The sequence below is a fragment of the Uranotaenia lowii genome, chromosome 2 (assembly GCF_029784155.1).
Source record: "Uranotaenia lowii strain MFRU-FL chromosome 2, ASM2978415v1, whole genome shotgun sequence".
Taxonomy (NCBI): Eukaryota; Metazoa; Arthropoda; class Insecta; order Diptera; family Culicidae; genus Uranotaenia; species Uranotaenia lowii.
In genome coordinates, this window is record NC_073692.1 from 266,802,803 (window position 1) to 266,822,669 (window position 19,867).

A 19,867-nucleotide genomic window follows, 5' to 3' on the forward strand; every position below is an offset into this window, starting at 1 on the left:
CGTTACTTTTTTCAAGTGGGAAGATCAAAGCAAAGGTTTCATTTTACTAGGAAATGCAGAGGTACAAGTTTTTACAATCAGCTGAAAGAGTTGATCTTTGAGGGATGTGACTTGGGTTTTCCCAATTTGGGAGCAAAAGGGATATTCTAACAGGGTAATCAAGCCGTGAAACGGGTTAGTGAAATGAATAACTCCCTAAGTTATTTGTTTTCTAGAGGGAATAGTGTTCGTATGTAACAATCTACAGCACACTACTATGAAGGCTACATTTGGTTAACGGTGTTTGAACAAATCTAACTTCAATCAGCGCTCAACGTGAATTTTGCTCTGGAGTGATCAAACGGTTAACAGGAACTTCGGCTCAACTACGGTAATGGGAAAGTTTGGCTTGGGATACAGAAGAGTACAGCGATAGAGTTTACTTCTAAGTAGGCAGTAAATGTGAGTGGGTGTTTAGCGGGTTATCAACAGGCTCAAAAGAACATTTCAACACTATAGGGATAGCTCTAGAGTAGGAACAGTGAATGAATGCTATTTTTTTCTGTTAAACTGTTCTATAGTCTGAAGAGACAGATCGATTGGTTGCATTGAATAAACAGTAGTAGAGCAAGAAGCTAACGAGCGAGATAGATATAGGCAGTAGTAGTTAATTGTTAGTAGAATGTCTCAAATACCGTTCTAGCGTAATTGACAGTGTCGTTCGTTGCCTCGGTGAAAGCTCTCCTCAGGCGAGTTCTCCTACTTTGCGACAGAGTCTGTGGGCAGAGTAGCACACCCTTGTGAGCGTGGGGGAGGTTTTTTGTTTGATATTGTTTGATTTTCGATTTGGGCGATGAAATTTCGATTTTTCGATCCCGATCGCAAGTTTTCGGTCGAGGTAGTAGAAGAGGGAGCAGTAGCAATAGTCACGTATTTTTTATCGGGTTGTTGGATTTTTTAAGGTTTTAGTAGTTGGTGTTATTATGGTGAGTACAATTCATTTATACCGTTGTAGGTCGGAAAGATATTTAGGTTTTTGTTAACGTTTTTCATCACGCAGAACATGAGCAGTGGTAGCAGTAGTAGGGTGATTACGGTAGTCGTTAAGATCGTAGAGGAGAGATGCAAAAGAGAAAAAGAGAGAAAAAACAGAGAAGAGGAAACGTTGGTTGAATTTTTCATATTATACACTCAAAAAAATCAACGATCTTGGCTATGTCTGGATGAGTTTTTACTAGCAGGTAGGCTAATTTTTTCGTTACCAGAGCCTGTGAACCCACAAGAAAAACACATTTATTTGACATTTATGCATCCAACCAGGCCACTTGTTATATTCAAAGCATCTTCATACAAATACAGTTGATAAGCAAAATAACATAACAAAATCATTCAGCATAAATATCAGCAATATAAAATGATCTATTGTATCCAAAATTGTAAGCAAAGTGATGTGTTATATTTTACATAAGTGCCCAATGGGACTAGCTCTGCAAGTCACGTGATGTGACTAGTAAAATTGCACCTCCAAACACTGATTCCTGTAACTCTTTCAGCCTAGATATGTTAGCTTAAATTAACTGCGATCGATTGGCTTCAGAGTTGATGAGAACATACTTTTCCTGGAATCATGACGAAGAAGTGGAATTTTCTGAGTCTTGTCACGTGACTTGCAGTATTTGTCCCTTTTTTGTTGCTTTGGTTGTTACAAAAATTGTGGAAAAATCGCCTTAGAGTAGATTTTGATATAAAATCTTGACTAAAATGTAAACTTTCGCAATCTTTCTTGTATAGTTTTTTAAATACACTAGACTGTTTTCTTTCCGATTGATACCATCAACTCAAGCTAAGAAGCTTACACTACATCCTGAAAAACATAACTTTTGAAAATAATGTACAATACTTAGTTACTAGGTATTATTATTCTTTTTAACGAATAGTCACCGTTGATTAATTTATTATATACTAGTTTTAATGGCATTGCGGTGCACTTTATGAAGAAAATTCTTGAAACAAAAATTAAATATTGAAATGATGTGACGTATAGTTAAGGGGGGGGTAGGGTCTAACGGGTAGAAAAAAACACCATTTTCACATTTTTTTTTCTGGAGCTATCGTTCAAACAAATGTATTCAAATTTTTTGCATTATACAAAGCATTTTTAAAAGAACATTTAGTAATTTTTTCGTAGAAAAATATTGTAAAATGAGCCGGTGGCGGAGCATATTCGAGGATGCCTTTTAGAAAACAGGATTTGCGGTGGACACTGTATCTCAGCACAGAATCATCTGAAGTCAAAAAATCAGAGCAAAATATTTTTAATAGATGTTTTTCTGGACCCCAACGTTTTTATTTAACTTAAAAATATTTTTATGAAATTTTTGTGGCTGTTTGAAGTAAAAACTACGATTTTTCACTTAAAAATCCGCCATTTTTCACCTGTAAAATCTCCCCAAAATAAAAAAAATCAAAAAAGAAAAACGTTGGGGTCTGGTATTTTATATGTAGAGAATATGTTCCAAATTTGAAAAGAATCGGATAAGTAGTTTTCAAATGACGATGTCCACGGATTTTAAAAATGTGCTTTCGAGAAAAACGCGTTTGAAGTTTCTGCTCTTGCTTTCTTGCAATATTAGATAGAAGGAGATAAAGGCCTATAACTTCTACAGTTTTGGTTCAATTGACTTGAAAATTTGACACAACATTCTTGAAATGTTTTACAATAAGAAAATAAAAAAATAAAAAAATCGATTTTTTGAAAATGTTAGACCCTACCCCCCCCTTAAAGCAGATGCTTAGAAGAAAAAAATTTATAAGTGTTGAAATTGAGCCAAGAGCATATATGTTTGTTCAAATTTCGACAAGTCAATGTTTTTTCCGGATGACAAATGGTGGAAAATGTGCAACACGAGACCCCATAGTGGTCATATCACCTCTTATTCACAACTCCTATCTCAACCTCCCCGCGGTGTCGTCTGCGAGTAACCTAAGCGGAGATCGGGTACCCAAACCCGGCAGATGCTTTGATCGCATGCAGACTGAGAAGGTGGCCGAATGCCTCTGTTCTCCAGGAAAGGGGCGGCTCAAACAGCGTCTGTCTCACAGCGAGCGGCTGAATTTATGAAATGCGGCTCCCGCCAGCTAGGTCCAAGATGGCAGCCCCATCACGGGATAGGGACTAGAATTGGAACTTAGAATGTTTTGACCCTTGCCCATCCAGATAAGCTGGCTCAACTTGCTAGAGGAGCTAGCCGCCTCAAGCTAGATATATTGGGACTAAGCGAAGTCCGTTGGCCTAACACTGGAGAACACAAGACACAGTCTGGGCAAGTACTGCTTTACTCTGGCATACGAGGAGAAAACGCTACTCGGGAACGAGGATTTGGTTTCCTATTAAGCCCGCAGGCCCATGCGGCCCTTATAAGAAGGGAACCGATCAACGAAAGAATAATCGTAGCCAGATTCAGAACACGGGTTAGAAACCTTACAATGGTCCAGTGTTATGCGCCAACTGACGTTGCCGATTTGCAGGAGGAAGAGCAGTTTTACAGTCAAGTGAACAGCGTGGTTTAGAAAATGCCGAAGGGTGACATTCAAATCCACTTAGGCGACTTCAACACAAAGATTGGCTCCGATAATCAGGTTTTTTAACGCATCATGTGGCGCCATGGCCTAGGACAAATGAGCGAAAACGGAGAGCTGTTTGTTGAAATTTGTGGCAACAACAACATGGTGATCGGTGGATCGCTCTTCCCCCATCGTCCAGCACATAAGGTCACTTGAGTATCCCGAGATGGCCGAACAGAAAATCAAATTGACCACATCTGCATCAGCCGGAAATGGAGAGAGAGCCTTCTTGATGTCCGCAACAAACGAAGCGCAGACATTGCATCTGACCATCACCTTGTCTTTGGCGAGATACGACTGAGAGTTGCGCGTGTCCAACGGCGCGAGGAGAAAGTCGGGTGTCGATACGACGTCCGCCGGTTGGAGAATCCAGAGGTGGAAAGGGCATATGTTGAAAAGCTAGAATCCCGAGCCTCGGAATTGCCGACAGACGGAACAGTCGAAGAACAGTGGTGTGGAATCAAGAATGCCTTTATCACGACGAGCCATGGTACTCTCGGTAAAGTTTGTGGAAGAAGAAGTGAATGGATGTCGGATGCCGCTGCTCCCATTGATCGACCATGGGCTCTGCAATTTCACCGTTACTGTTGTAACTGACGTCTCTACCTGTGTGGTGGGTCTCACCAAGCTCAAACTGCTGCTGATGACGCCGATGTACCAGCGGTTCTGAAGAGAGTTGGCGCTGCGCTCTTGGTACTTGTTGGAAAAACTTGTTGATGCACCATGGGTTCCGAGAATCCTTGCCGATACTCCATCGAAGCAAAAATTCTGGCTGTTGCCGGAGCTGTTTCGTAGCACATTGAGAAGGTCCGCACATTTTGTCCACGTGTAACAATTGGATTTGAGGGTCTTTGTCCGGGCTATCCACCATCGTCCACCATGCAACATTGTGCAGTTCCTGCACAATGGGTTGGCCTTGGTAGAGTACGCCACCTTGAACGCAACACTCGTCGTCGAACCTCCCGAAGTTCTTGGTGTCGCAGATTTTTTTTTCAAGCCACAGCTTTCCCGGACGAACTGGACTGGACGGACGCTTGTGTCGCGGATCCAGCGGTTGTTACTTAAATGAATGTCGCTTCCTCGACCCGAGACCGACCGAACCCGCTTGTCCAGTAATAACAAGGTTACGATCGACGGTGACGAGCTGGAGATAGTCGAAGACTTTGTCTATCTCGGCTCACTGGTGACATTCAAATCCATTTGGGCGACTTCAACGCAAAGATAGGCTCCGACAATCAGGACCTTGAGCGCATCATGGGGCGCCATGGTCTAGGACAGATGAGCGAAAACGGAGAGCTGTTTGTAGAATTTTGTGGCAACAACAACATGGTGATCGGTGGATCGCTCTTCCCCCATCGACCAGCACATAAGGTCACTTGGGTATCCCGAGATGGCCGAACAGAAAATCAAATTGACCACATCTGCATCAGCCGAAAATGGAGAAGGAGCCTTCTTGATGTCCGCAACAAGCGAAGCGCAGACATTGCATCTGACCATCACCTCGTCCTTGGCGAGATACGACTGAGAGTTGCACGTGTCCAACGGCGCGAGGAGAAAGTCGGGTGTCGATACGACGTCCGCCGATTGGAGAATCCAGAGGTGAAAAGGGCATACGTTGAACAGCTAGAATCCCGAGCCTCGGAGCTGCCGACAGACGGAACAGTCGAAGAACAGTGGTGTGGAATCAAGAATGCCTTTATCACGACGAGCCATGGTACTCTCGGTAAAGTTTGTGGAAGAAGGAGTGAATGGATGTCGGATGAAACTTGGAGGATGGTCGATGATCGGAGAAAGGCGAAAGTCGGAATTGAGCAGGCATGTACCGGGTCAGCCAAAGCAGCCGCCCGCTTACGATATGCGGAGCTGGAAAAGGCAGTTAAACGAGCTTGTAGACGAGACAAGAGAGCCTGGACAAACTCCCTAGCCGAAGAGGGAGAAAGAGCCGCCGCCAATGGAGATATCCGATTACTTTATGACATTTCTCGCCGCCTCAGTGGTGCAAGGACTAATGCAAGAATGCCGCTAAAAGACCGAGCAGGTCAGTTATTGACCGATCGAACAGATCAGCTCAAACGATGGACTGAGCACTTCGAACAACTCTTCCGAGTCACGAATAGCGATGGCCAACAGAATCTGCAGCTCGAAGCGCCAACAGTAAGTCGCATAAATGGGGTCAACTCGGAAGCGCCTTCGCTGGCTGAAATAGAAGCGGCAATCAAAAACATGAAATCCAACAAAGCACCTGGGATCGATTGCATCCCTGCTGAAATGCTGAAAGCCGACCCTGCCCTGTCAGCATAAATGTTGCACCGTCTTTTCGCTGACATCTAGGATACTGCAACATTCCCGGCCGACTGGATGCAGGGTATCCTTGTAAAGGTCCCGAAGAAAGGAGACCTGACAGAGTGCGGTAACTGGCGAGGCATAACGTTGATCTGTACAACCCTCAAAGTACCCTGCAAAGTGATTCTGAACAGGATCCAGGAGAAAATAGACGCTACACTCCGACGGCAACAAGCTGGATTCCGATCTCGACGATCATGTGTGGACCACATCACAACGCTACGAATCATACTGGAACAAATCAACGAATTCCAGGACTCTCTTCTGCTGGTGTTCGTTGATTTCGAAAAAGCATTCGACCGACTTAACCATGACAACATCTGGGCGGCTCTAAGGCGACGAGGGGTCCCAGAGAAACTAGTCCATCTCATCGAAGCACAGTATGAGGCATTTTCGTGCAAGGTCTTGCACGACGGTGTCTTGTCCGAACCAATCCCGGTAACTGCTGGAGTGAGACAAGGATGTATTCTATCACCACTACTTTTTCTAACCGTAATGGATGAGATTCTGATTGGATCGATTGACTGTGCACCGAACCGAGGTTTGCCGTGGAATCCTTCAACAATGGAGCAACTGAACGACCTTGACCTGGCTGACGATATTGTTTTGCTCGCCCAAACACAACCAGATATGCAGAGCAAACTCGACGACCTCACCGAAAGTTCCAAGGCAGCAGGTCTCAAAGTCAATGTCGGAAAGACCAAGTCGATGAAGATCAACACAGGAAATCCCTCCAGTTTCATGGTAGCTGGGCAACAAGTTGAGAAAGTGGAGTGCTTCCAGTATCTTGGTAGCCAGATTACGCCTGATGGTGGTACCAGAAAAGACATCGAAACACGGATCAGAAAGGCCCAATTTGCGTTTGCGAGTCTCCGAAACATATGGCGGTCACGCCAGATCTCTCTACGAACAAAAATCCGAATCTTCAACTCAAACGTCAAATCCGTATTGCTGTACGGGTGCGAAACTTGGTGCACATATGCGGTAACGACGTGAAAACTGCAAGTATTTGTAAACCGCTGCCTGCGGAATATCATCCGCGCTTGGTGGCCTGGCAACTGGATCTCGAATGAGGAACTACATCGCCGGTGTCATCAAAGGGCGCTGGAAATCGAGATTAGGGAACGTAAGTGGAGATGGATTGGGCACACGCTGCGAAGAGATGAAAACGAGATTTGCAGAGAGGCGCTAGATTGGAATCCAGAAGGTCATCGAAGAAGAGGCAGACCCAGAAATTCGTGGCGGCGAAGCCTAGCCGCTGAAATCCGAACTGTCAACGAGAATCTTGACTGGGACCAGGTGAAGACGCTGGCTCCGGATCGTCAACAGTGGAGGTCTTTTACCACGGCCCTATGCACCGGAGGATCGGCGCGGGATCATTAAGTAAGTAAGTAAGCTCACTGGTGACCGCTAAAAATGACACCAGCCGTAAGATCCGGAGACGAATTATCAGCGGAAGTCGTGCCTAATATGGACTCCACAAGCAACTGTGGTTGAGAAGACTCAGCCCTCGCACGAAGTGTAATCTGTATATGACGCTCATTAGACCGGTTGTTCTCTACAGGCACGAGACATGGATATAGCTCGAGGAGGACCTACGGACACTCGGAGTATTATGCGACGAGTGTTAAGAATCATCTTTGGTGGCGTACAGGAGAACAGAGTGTGGAGACGAAGGATGAACCACGAGCTCGCGCGACTCTACGGCAAACCCAGTATCCGGAAGGTGGTGAAGGCTGGCCGGATACGCTGAGCGGGACATGTTGCGAGAATGCCGGACGACTGTCCTGCAAAACAGCTGTTCGTGGTTAGACCAAGTGGAGCGTGATCTGGCGAACGTAGGGTGCCCGAGAAATTGGAGAACGGTTGCAATGGACCGAGTGAATTTTAGGAATTATGTTCGTCAAGATATGTCGTGAGACGGAATACTATGTAAATCTATTATATAAAATTCTCTTGTAACGGTGTTTGTAGTACTACTCCTCCGAAACTACCCAAACGATTCAAATGAAATTATTTTTAGAATATTCTGTAGGCATGCGAATCGGTTTATATCGAATAAAAACAACAAAAAGTTGCATCAATTGTCCGTAATCATTAAATTTGTAATAAATTGAATCAAATTAAAGTCATGGCCTTCGATTTTTTCGAGATTTTCTTTACTTTGGGCGCCAGGCGGGCTGTTTGTTTTTCGTCTCTATGGTAGAGGCGTCGCCAGCAAACGTCGTGAGAGGATAGTAACCAGGGCATAGCATACTGCTTAGTGGGAATATTTGGGCGCCTATTTCTCAACCAAACATAATTTCAACGCACGTGGCGGCGATATGAAGCCTAGATGTGTTTTATTTTCCACTTGATTCCTAGCTTATTTGTACAGCACATATGAATAAATGAAGCCTAGATGTGACCCAGATTGATATTTTACAGATCAAATCAAAACCATTAAAACGATTTTAAATATTAAAACTGTTTTGATTTCATGTTAATTGAACCAGCAATGTTTGTCTAAGAAACATGAATTTGATACTGATGCATATGAAAAAATGGTATGACTCTTTGCGGACGTATTTACGTACGATTGAATAATCCAATACGCCTGGAAACATTTTTCGAACATGTACAAATGTGCTCAACTGAAGATAAATAAAAGTGTGTTTTTGTTTAACATATTTCGGCTACATAGAAAAGACTTTAAAAACCTTTTTTTTTTGTTTTTGATATTCCAGAAGCAGAATTTTTTGATAAGAATTTATTATTTCATTTTTATTTATAGTTTACGGTCTTCGACAACTTAATACGATTTAGACTGTTTTCTTAATCTATGCTTAAAACTATCTTTACCAATATTATAATTATGACCTAAAAATGTTGAGAATTATATAAACTCCTGTCATTTCACACGGTGAAACAAGTGGCAACGCGCCTTTAAGCCATGAAACATATACCTTTAAGGATTGTTTTTCTTTAAAATGATCAGAAAGGGTATCCCGAAGCGGATATTAATAATTGTTCAATGTCTTTGTAAATGTAGGTCTTATGATAAAACAGTGTTCAGTGAAATTGAAGTACCAATCATTATTTTATTCTAGAGATAAACTGCAGATGTATCATTGAAAGTTGATAAAAAAGACAAACAGGAACAAGTATTAAACTCATTTTAAAGTCTTCACACTGACGCATCTGAAAAAGAGCAATGTGATTTCACTTCCATCAATAAATGAGACAAATCTATACTTAGATATTTTGTTTTGAAAGAATATGAAAGTTGAACTGTGATGATATCCGTTCGCTCTTGCCCCGATGTTTGTTTATTGAATATTACAATTTGAAATAAAAATAAGACACTTAAATGTTTTTTGAGATTTTATGGTATATTTACATGAATTCATGAAATCGCCGTAGCCTTAACAGATTAGTTCTTTTCGATCTATTTGATTTTTCTTGCATTGCAATTAAAATGTTATTGAATTTTGAAAACATTACATAATCTTAAATAAAATCGCAGATCACCTCCAACACTGTTCAGAACACCCCAATGCTTCGGTTAGAATCTTTAGAACCAATGGTTCAAATTGGCAGAATTGTACTTAAGGATAAAAAAGAAAATAAAAATGCTGCAATTCGGTTGAATAACAAACTGTTTAGATTGATTGATATTTTGCTCCTTTCTAAACAAATCATTTTCTTGATTAATTGGGTTAGTGTTCAATGGAATTTAATTTGCATGTTTTGCTCGAACAAATTAAAAAACGTCGAACTTTTTATTTTGGACATGATTTTGATGAAAATATGGATATTATTTAATAACCAATTCTTCCAAGGGTAAGGATAGTGAACAAAAAGCTGCTTGAAAATGGTTAGTAAAAAACCTTCCCTAATGTTTTTTATTTCTTCGGTTCTAAAAAATATACGATCCGAAGCTACTCGGGAGCTGAAAGTGCTGCGTTAGACAGAATATTGGGCAAATACTTTTTCCATAAATTTTTAATGCAATTAATTCCAATTAATGAGAAACTTTTGAATTCGATTTCAACCTTAAAGTAAACTCGAGCAAAGCGGAGTAAATCAACTAAATGGTATTCAATAAATGAAACAGAGATATTATCAGTTTATATGTTGTTATTTATGGAACAACTTACAAAGAGTGGTTACGTTGAGTGTTGAAAAAATGTTTTTGCAACGGAAAGCTGATACCTGATACCATTCGGCAATATTCAAAGCATCCGAATCCCAGAAAAGTAAATGAAAAGTATTCATATAGATGTAAGATGCATGTAAGATTGATTGAAAGTATGTATTTCTTTGATTATTTATGTGAAGACCCGTAGAATTTAGTTAAAATTCTTAGGTTTGATTCCGATAGAATTAAGAGGGACAATTCGAGTAAACGGAAAGGAAGGATATGTAAAAAAACTAGGACATGTTTACGAAAGAGCGAAAATGGACATGGTAAGACGAAGTTTACCGGGTCTGCTAGTAAATAAATAAATTCTTCGACCCGACCGACTCTCAGAGATGCCATTCTCTACCGAGAAAAACGGAGAACGGAGAAAAAAACACCCCCGTGCGATAGTTGCAAATCACCCGGGTGAGATTTTTCGATCCTCTCCACACATTATTCGCACCCCGGTTTCGAAAGCCACACACACTTAAGTTCAATAGCTCCGGCGTGCGACGATTTGTCACTGTAGAGCACCCCGGTGAAAACACAGAACCAGTGTTCTGAATATCACTCATTTTCAATGAATGTTTCTGATTGCACTTCGCACCTGAACGTACAGCGGTCGGGTTTCGTTATTGATTGCTACTGGACCTACCCGATCATCGATCGTTCAATTCATCGCTAAAATACAGATCACCTCGCACGATGCTTGCTGTCAAAACAGTGCAGCACCATCATCAAATTGGAATATCACCAATGCGCAATGCATATGGCGAATCTTGTTGGTCTTCGATCAGGAGTGAATGGATCAGGCAGTGAGTGAATGATACATGAAGCCGATCATTAGCGTATTTTGTTTGATTTGATATAAAGCAAATTAATAAATTTATTTGTTGTTATAACGTTTTTTAACATCAGTATGATCAAAATCAAATTGCAGTTGTGTTTGTGAGGGAAAGATGTTCACTTTCACTTGTTCACTTGTTATTCAATTTTTACAAGTTCTCTTATTAAAATGTCGTACGTCACGTTAAAACTACTGAGAATTTATGGTGTCCCGCACAACTGTTTGATTTTTCTCGTCCTGCAAAAAATAATTTTGAATTTCATATAATTCAGGCAGATACTGAGTGAGCTACATTCAGAATGGATCAGTTTGTATCTCACTCATCTCCGATATGCGATGTTTGCTGAACCGATGATTCTGAATGATGCGACTCGGTTTGCATAGCTGATAGGAGCGCTGATCGAGATTGCATACCAGCCAGGCGAAGCAGTAGCGAGAGGCGCTATCCCATTATACAATCGGAATGTTTCCAACAGGAAACGCATCCTGAGTGTTTGTTTTGATTGATTTTCGGACCATTGCACAGAACCGACTAGTTGAAGCCACCAAAAAGCAAAGACAAAAACAAACACGACGGTGGGCATAATAATAGCATCAACAAACGATGAATGTTTCGGGCGAGTGGTTCAGCTTCGTATGTGTTTGTAAACGCAACAAGCCAAGCCAGCTGCCGTCGCTGTCGCTCTCCTTGGTGAAAACATTTTTTCACTGTAGTGTGTGTTAGCTCTGTCGTGTTGATTTACAGATTCTCTACAGAGGTTTGGCTAAAAATCTCTGCGGTGCGTTTCAGAGAATCTCTACCGAGAATCGAAAACCGAGCACATCGGTGATTCTCGTTAGAGAAATTGCAAGCCTGCCGACTCTGCCGCAAAACGTTTCCCTGCTGCTGCTCGGCGGATGTCGCCGAAACGCTTTCCCGCTAGGAGTGTTGTCCGATATTTTACGAAATTTGACCATTTCGACCAGTTATCGGCTTGATTTTGCCCCGTGATTTTTGGACTCGGATGTTGTCATTTCTCGGTTCACGTTGAGGTTAAATTAATGAAAAGTTGGATTTTTTCTAACAAAAAGGTTGCCAATTTTGCTCAAATCATATCGAATTAATAAAACCAAATGTAACAAACTTGGAGGATGGCCGATAATCGGAGAAAGGCGAAAGTCGGGATTAAGCTGGCATGTACCGGGTCAGCCAAAGCAGTCTCCCGTTAACGATATGCGGAGCTGGAAAAGGCAATTAAACGAGCTGGTTGACGAGACAAGAGAGCCTGGTTAAACTCTCTAGCCGAAGAGGGAGAAAGAGCCGCTGCCAATAGAGATATCCGATTACTTTGTGATATTTCTCAACGTCTAAGCGCTGAAAGACCGAGCAAGTCAGTTATTGACCGATCGGACAGATCAGCTCTAACGATGGACTGAGCACTTCATACATCTCTTCCGAATCACGAATAGCGATGCCAACAGAACCCGCAGCTCGAAGCGCCAACAGTAAATTGCATTAATGGCGTCAACTCGGAAGTGCCCTCGCTGGCTGAAATAGAAGCGACAATCAAAGCCATTAAATCCAACAAAGAGCTTGGGATCGATTGCATCCCTGCTGAAATGCTGAAAGCCGACCTGCCTTGTCTTGCACGACGGTGTCTTGTCCGAACCAATCCCGGTAACTGATGGAGTGAGACAAAGATGTATTTTATCACCGCTGCTTTTTCTTCTTCTTGATTGACTATAAACCAAACCGAGGATTGCCGTTTAACCCTTCGAACATGGAGCAACTGAACGACCTTGACCTGGCTGACGATATTGTTTTGCTCGCCCAAAAACAACAAGACATGCAAAGCAAACTCGACTACCTCACCGTAAGCTATAAAGCAGCAGGTCTTAAAATCAATGTCGGATAGACCAAGTCGATGGAAATCAACACTGTAAATCCTTCCAATTTCGTAGTAGCTGGGCAACAGGTTGAGAAAGTGGAGTGCTTCCAGTATCTTGGTAGCCAGATAACGCCTGAAAGGACCAGACCAGAAAGGACATCGAAATCTGGATCATAAAGTCCCGATTTGCGTTTACAAGCAAAAATCCGAATCTTCAATTCAAACGTCAAATCCGCATTGATCGGGTGTGAAACTTGGTGCACATATGCGTTAACCTTCCTAGGCCGTTCGCAAAATTTTGAACAAATTATTTTTCGCTTGTTTTGACTAGTAAATTGATTTCGTTCCACTGGTCACATATCTTGACCGATATTTATGAATTTAGATTCATTGTTTAGGTAATTTATTCAAGATTTTAAATATATAAAATTTAAATCGATTTGACTTAGCAGATGACCTATAGAACGCTTTGAACAGAAAGAAGACATCATTTTAAAATTCTTATATCTCCAGTATAGGTTGGTGTAATAATTTTTTTTTATATGTTTTGAAATTGTGAAAAATAAATCTTTTTAAACATATATAAAAAATTTAGAGTCCCATGGGAATTTTGGTCACGATCTTGGAATTACCAGAAAAAAAAATTCTCACTTTTTAAAAGAGGTAACATTTTTTCTTGGCAGCGCTGTATCTCATTCATAATTGGACCGATTTTCAAAATTTAAAATTTTAGTTTTATTTTGATAACATGATAATCATTTTCACTGAATACACTTAGTATCTCAAATATTACTGTTATTCGTAATACGAGAATGAAAACAAGAAAAAAATCGTGATTTTCGAACCCGTCTGTTATGATGCGCACATTTTTCATTTTGTAATCGTGATTTCTTAAAACTTTTCATCAAACCTGCCCATTTTTTATATACCCAATGATAGATTTTAATCTCTACAATCGATTGATATGCTGTTTATGTGGTTTTTCAAAAATTTGTAGCAACGTTTTCCGAATTTACTAAAAGATATCGTAATTTGTCCAGATTTTCAAAAGTTTTGTAGCAAGCAAGCACAACCCCCCGGGAGAGCGTAAATCGAACAAAATCCATGGCTCTCTCAGTCGTGCTCTCGAAATCTGCCGTAATATGGAAGACTGAAGGAATCGCCCGCATGGTTACGTAGGGTGGTTTGTGCTGATACGTATGAATATTTTTACGTACCTAATTCATAGCTTAGTCATTGTCTTCATGATTTTGATTGTTTTTCAGCTTTTCAAAGTTACAGAGACCTAGTTCAGAAATGTTTTTAGAATTCTGATTTGGCAAAATAATTTCGGTGGCATCTTCTTTGATTTTTATTTGTAACATAAAATTTACATACATACATAAGACTTTTACACAAGTGTGAATGATTTCGGTGTTAATTTTTGAATTATTTCAAAACAATACGTATTAAAATTATATTTGCTGTTTATATTTCAGATTACAAATCTGCACTTCAAATCCGAATGAAGAATAAAATTTTAGAATAAATAATTCAATATTCATGATTCATTTATCTATGTTCACAATTTATTTTTTCTGAATTCAAAACTCTTAAATCGAAATTATAAAATTGTTCACAATACTAAGCTTCCAATAGTGAATTTTGAATTAAAAGTCCACAATTTTCTATTCTTTTTTAAAACCTTATTTAAAGAATAAAACAAACTCACGATTGAAAACTCGTACTCAAAAATTGTAAGTTTCATATTTATGATACTTAAATCGAAACTATCAAATTTAAATTTGAATTCTGATTTTTGTTGGGTTATGAATTTGAAATTAAGAATAAGCAATTCTTTTGTCTTAGTTTTCAATTACTAAATTATTCATTATAAATTCCAATTCTGAACTCTTAGAAAAATGTTAATTTGAATTGCAAAATTCATATTTGGAAATTTAAAAACTAGTTTAGATCTCACAACTCGAAGCACAGCATTATGAATCCATAAAACTATTTCTGAAGTTTTAATCATAAATTATTTATAATTTATTTAGAGTTTTTTTTAAATTTTTTTTAATCCTGATAGGGTAGATACTCTAGATTTCGACAGGAGCTAGTTTTCGACAAAATTTTAATGAAAGGCTTATCTTTCTGTTTGGTGACTCAAGCTATCTATCTTCATATTTTTTCTATTTTTGCTCTCCCACTTTAGTATACCTTGAATATAAAAATTCTTCCAAATAAGTTATTGAAGAGTTGTAAATAAATAACTTAAAAGTAATATTCTAAATCACCTGTGAAATTCAATTCCAACGACCAAATAAGAATAATTTTGAATCACGTAAAACCCCCCTTTTATTTGATTAAAAGCAACATAAAAGGAATCAATGGAAAGGTTAAGGTTCTGAGATCAATCTTTTCGGTAATTTATTGAATATTTTTGCTAACATTTAATTAAATTTCAACTGTTTTTTGAGCTGTCGAAAACTAGCGCTGGAAATTCTCCCAATAATCTATTTTTCGACACCCATCTTCTTCTGTATGTTTATACTGTTTCCATGGTGTAAAAAACGCCGTGAAGTAGACAAGAAATTCCAATACGCAAATATTCATATTGCTGAGCTTACAAAGGAGGTGGAAATATGCTTGTCGAAAACTAAAACTTTTTGTGTCGAAAACTAAAATTGTATGTCGAAAACTAGATCATCGAGAGGTTTTAGTAAAAGGCTAATAAAAACGTTGTTTTGAAACTTTTCATCAAAAAAAAGGTAGAGAATGAAGAAAAAAATCTGATTCATAAAACCAATCACATTTGAAATGAAAAACTTTAGTCAAATAGTTTGTATGCATGGTTTTTCTGACAAATCAAGCCAAAACTGTCGAAATCTAGGTATTTTACCCTAATAAGTTCAAATTATGATTTAAATTACTTTTATGCATATTTTGTCTTATATTTCACATGTTAATCAAAACTCGATATTTATAGTATTATAAACTTAAAGATTTAAATCGTTGTAATATTGGCTGTGGGGGTCGTTCAGATACCACGTGGACAGAAAAATGAGATTTTTTACACCCCCTCCCCCTCCGTGGACAAGCGTGGACATTTGGAAAACCCCTACCCCCCTCCCCGGATGTCCACGTGGACAGATTTGAAATTGTGTTTTTTTTTTCAAAACCCCATTTGACAGTTAGAAAACACTACTTTTAGCCTATTTGTTATTGGAGTGGCTGATTTAAAAAAAAAAAAGAAATAGCATTACCTGATATTAAATAATTTTTTTTTATTTCTTAATTATCATATTTATTACTCACTTTCAAGTGGTTTCTAATTGTTTGAACTTCAACTGGAAAGCTCAAAAAATTCAAACAGTAAGTATGTCCACGTGGACATGACCCAAACCCCTACCCCCCTCTCCGTGGACAAGCGTGGACATTTCCATACACCCCCCCCCCTCCCCCTAAGTTGTCCACGTGGTATGTAACGGCCCCTTTGAGAACCGGAGGGATACTTTTCGTCACATTTTTTCACCTCTTCTCAGAAACGGTATCAGAGCGATAAGAGCTATGAACCACCATAACACTTTTTCATGAGAATGAACTTCATACATGGGAGAGCGGTTCTCTCGCTCATTTGAGTTCATCCTTACGATGATTCAAATTATCATGGTAGCACTGTAGCATGCGTCGAATATCTTGGGAATAATATAATACTATATTCCTTTCAAAAGAACACAACTTTTAAACCTACGTTATGTGCAACTTAAACTGCGATTTCGGCTGCTGAAACTGTTTACATATTGAACTAAACGAAGAGATCCATGTCTCAAGTCTCCCGAAAAGTATGGGAGATATTCAGCAACCAATATGTAAACATAAACAAGTCTCGTCAAACGAAATCGCACTTCAAGTTGCCGAGTGTGGACGAAGCTTTAAAATCCCAGAAAAATTAAACGTTATGTTTAAAAAGAACATTATTCACTTCCTTTAACCTATTGAATGGGCATAGCACAGACAAACAGACAGGACACTCTATTTTTATTCTTCGCAAAACGGCTTTTGAGCTAGGCAATGTCGCCACCAGGTAGCGTTGCTTAAATTTGAGAGAAATCCAAATTTTCCATCATGGTAGCCCTTGCGGTTTTGTTTGTTTACTTTGACAACCCGAAACCTAGAAAATTGCTAAGAAAAAAGTGGATGTGAATTCTAAATTCCTTTGTAAATTGTATGGCGATATCCAGTTATTTGAACTTCTGATGGTGCCTGGACAGTGATTCTACTTGGCGGAAAGCTAAGATTGATTATGGATTGCAGAAGCTGTTTAAAAGAAACAGTTGATTTTTTAGTAAAAAATGCAGGTATGTGTATCTTGGGTAGTATTTGACCCTGAAAATCTGACCATCTGCAACATTATTTCAGAAGACATGAATCCAGCCTGTGAATCCAACTTACTCAAGTGGATTTCGGAGTACGATCACGGAGGTTGACACGGCAAATTATTCGGAACATAACAAACATCGTGCAGTTTATCTTGGACCTAGAAGTATCTCTCTGTTCCCAACATGAAGCACAGTTCAGAGTTTTTTTCCCTGTGTTAAGCGCACAGGATTCTCGAAGTGTATGTGTTATAAATTTGTGTGAATGTTATAAATTTATGTATAATATCTTACTTAATAAATGTCAGAAAAAATTGTTGGGTGAAAATGTTGCGGTTCCAACTTCCTTGGGAAATTTATATATTGAATAAATATATAGGTACCTACAATATATTTCTCATCATAATCTTTAAATATTAGAATACAATTTAGGCTATCTAGAGGACTTGAAATGAGAACAAAGTAATGTAGTGCAGTTTTGATCTTCGTTACAAATTGTCAACACTCTTCACTCTCGACAGATCAACATAACATAATTGTGGCAGGAACATGGCAGAGTGAGTTACTATACTGGTACTGGTTATCAGGTGATTTCAGGAGACCAAGTTGGAATTCCACAGAGCTGTTTTCGAAAAATCTTGATAAAAACGTATAACAATAATTTTTGAATTATGAATCATCCTCATCAAAATCCATCTGAGAATATCCATCAAGAATGAGCTGGTATTCTACTCTTCAGAAAAGAAGGGTTTCACTTCATACAGATTGAATAACAATATGCTGTTCTGAAAATGATAAAACGGTTGTTTACTTTTCAAAACGAAACGCCGAATTGTCAAAGGTAACCATGATCATTTCTATTATCGAAATTGATTGGTAGGCAATGTCAGCACCAGATGGCAGTGTGGTAGCTTTGCGAAAAATTTACCGGATTTTCTTCAGAGTGTCTTGTCTGTTTGTCTGTGGGCATAGTATAATACGTCGACACGATGTTACACTGATCGTTATAACGAGGACACAACTCCGCCAAGCTTTCAAAACGAACCATAACTTGCCTTCACACTGATCAAATTTATTTTGATTCAGGAAAGTTAAATTGAGCGGTACCGCACGCGCTCTTTCTCTTCACGGACAGCCGACAGAACGAAGCACCGGACCGGAACAAAACATTCTCTATTTAGGACATTTAGGATGGGTGGGCTCGCAATCTCGGTATACAATTTTACATGTGTTAAACAGAGAAAGCAATAACCTCTGCACTCCGATTATCTGTCACCATCATTAGCTGTCACTCTCTCAGTCAACAACAAACCAACCAAGGAGATACAAAGAAAGGTGACGAGCAAACACGTACACTATTCGCAGTGCTCATTATCCTGAAAGTAAAAAGGTAAACAAAGCCTACGTCACTTGCCAGGATGTTTATGTATCCTAGGCGAGAATCGTAAACAGCAGTTGGCAATTATTTTTTTCTCTAGTTTTCGCTGTTGGTTGTTTGTATGAAAATGCAATTGACGTCTCGAATTGTCATGGTTACAATGTTTACAAAAAAAAACTCTTACAAACACCTACAGTAAAATGGTTATTCTCTATTGAAACAACTTTTGACTGTTAGATTGAACCTCCACGGTGACAGTCTGCCGCACTTGTACTATAGGGCTTTAAGTTGTAATCGTTTAAGATAAATAACTCGTGCCGGAGCTAAACAAGATTAACAAAACTATTGTTTTAGAGATGAGGCATTCTCAGTTTGCTGAAATTTTCAAACCTCAGTACAAAACTCTCTTTAAGACTTAAAAAAAGTTCTGATGATGATCATTCTATAATGAAACAAAAATTGTTACCTGGTGGTCGGTGATTTCAACAGACCTATTTGACGTTTGAGCGTTTTTTTTCTGTTTTTCAGCCCTGGTACTGGATCACTGAAATTTCTCATGGAGAAATGTTTCAAATGTCTAAAAAATAATTTTGAGATGCTTATTTTTTATGTGACTGAACTCACTAAAAAATAAACTCATCACTCAAGGGGCCGTTCAGATACCACGTGGACAGAAAAATGAGATTTTTGACCCCCTCCTCCCCCTCCGTGGACAAGCGTGGATATTTGGCAAACCCCTACCCCCCTCCCATGATGTCCACGTGGACAGATTTGAAAAAGTTTTTATTTTAAATACCTATAATTTGACAGTTAGAAAACACCACTTTATGCCTTTTGTTATAGAAATGGCTTAATTTGTAAAACCGAATAAAAATTGTCTGATATAATTTTTTTTTTAATTTCTTAATCATCATATTTATCACTTGCTTTCAAGTAGCTACTTATTGTTTAAACTTAAACTGGAAAGGTATATGCCATTTTAAGATTTTGATTTAAACATCTTAATTTTTATTCACCTTTAGAAAATAGTTTGAAAATAAGTATGTCCACGTGGACATGACCCAAACCCCTACCCCCCTCTCCGTGGACAAGCGTGGACATTTCCATACCCCCTCCCCCCCCCCCCCTAAGTTGTCCACGTGGTATGTGAACGGCCCCGTGATTGTTTTTCTAATAACAATATCCACGCGCTTCCGAAATAATTTAAATTAAGTGTCGTTTTGAAACCACGCTATGCATTAAAGATAAAATAAATTCTGAACTAGGTCTCTGTAACTTTGAAAAGCTGAAAAACAATCAAAATGATGA

The 19,867-nt window shown here is 39.2% G+C and overlaps 1 protein-coding gene across 1 annotated transcript in view; it reads right to left on the bottom strand.

The window, feature by feature from the left end:
- Positions 1 to 653: 653 nt before the first annotated feature.
- The window catches only part of LOC129742615 (small conductance calcium-activated potassium channel protein-like), a 466,288-nt gene continuing 447,074 nt past the window's right edge, over positions 654 to 19,867 (bottom strand). Inside the window, exon 5 of the mRNA XM_055734542.1 lies at positions 654 to 755. Within this exon, the coding sequence (XP_055590517.1) occupies positions 654 to 755 (102 nt within the window). The remainder of the gene's footprint in view (positions 756 to 19,867) is intronic.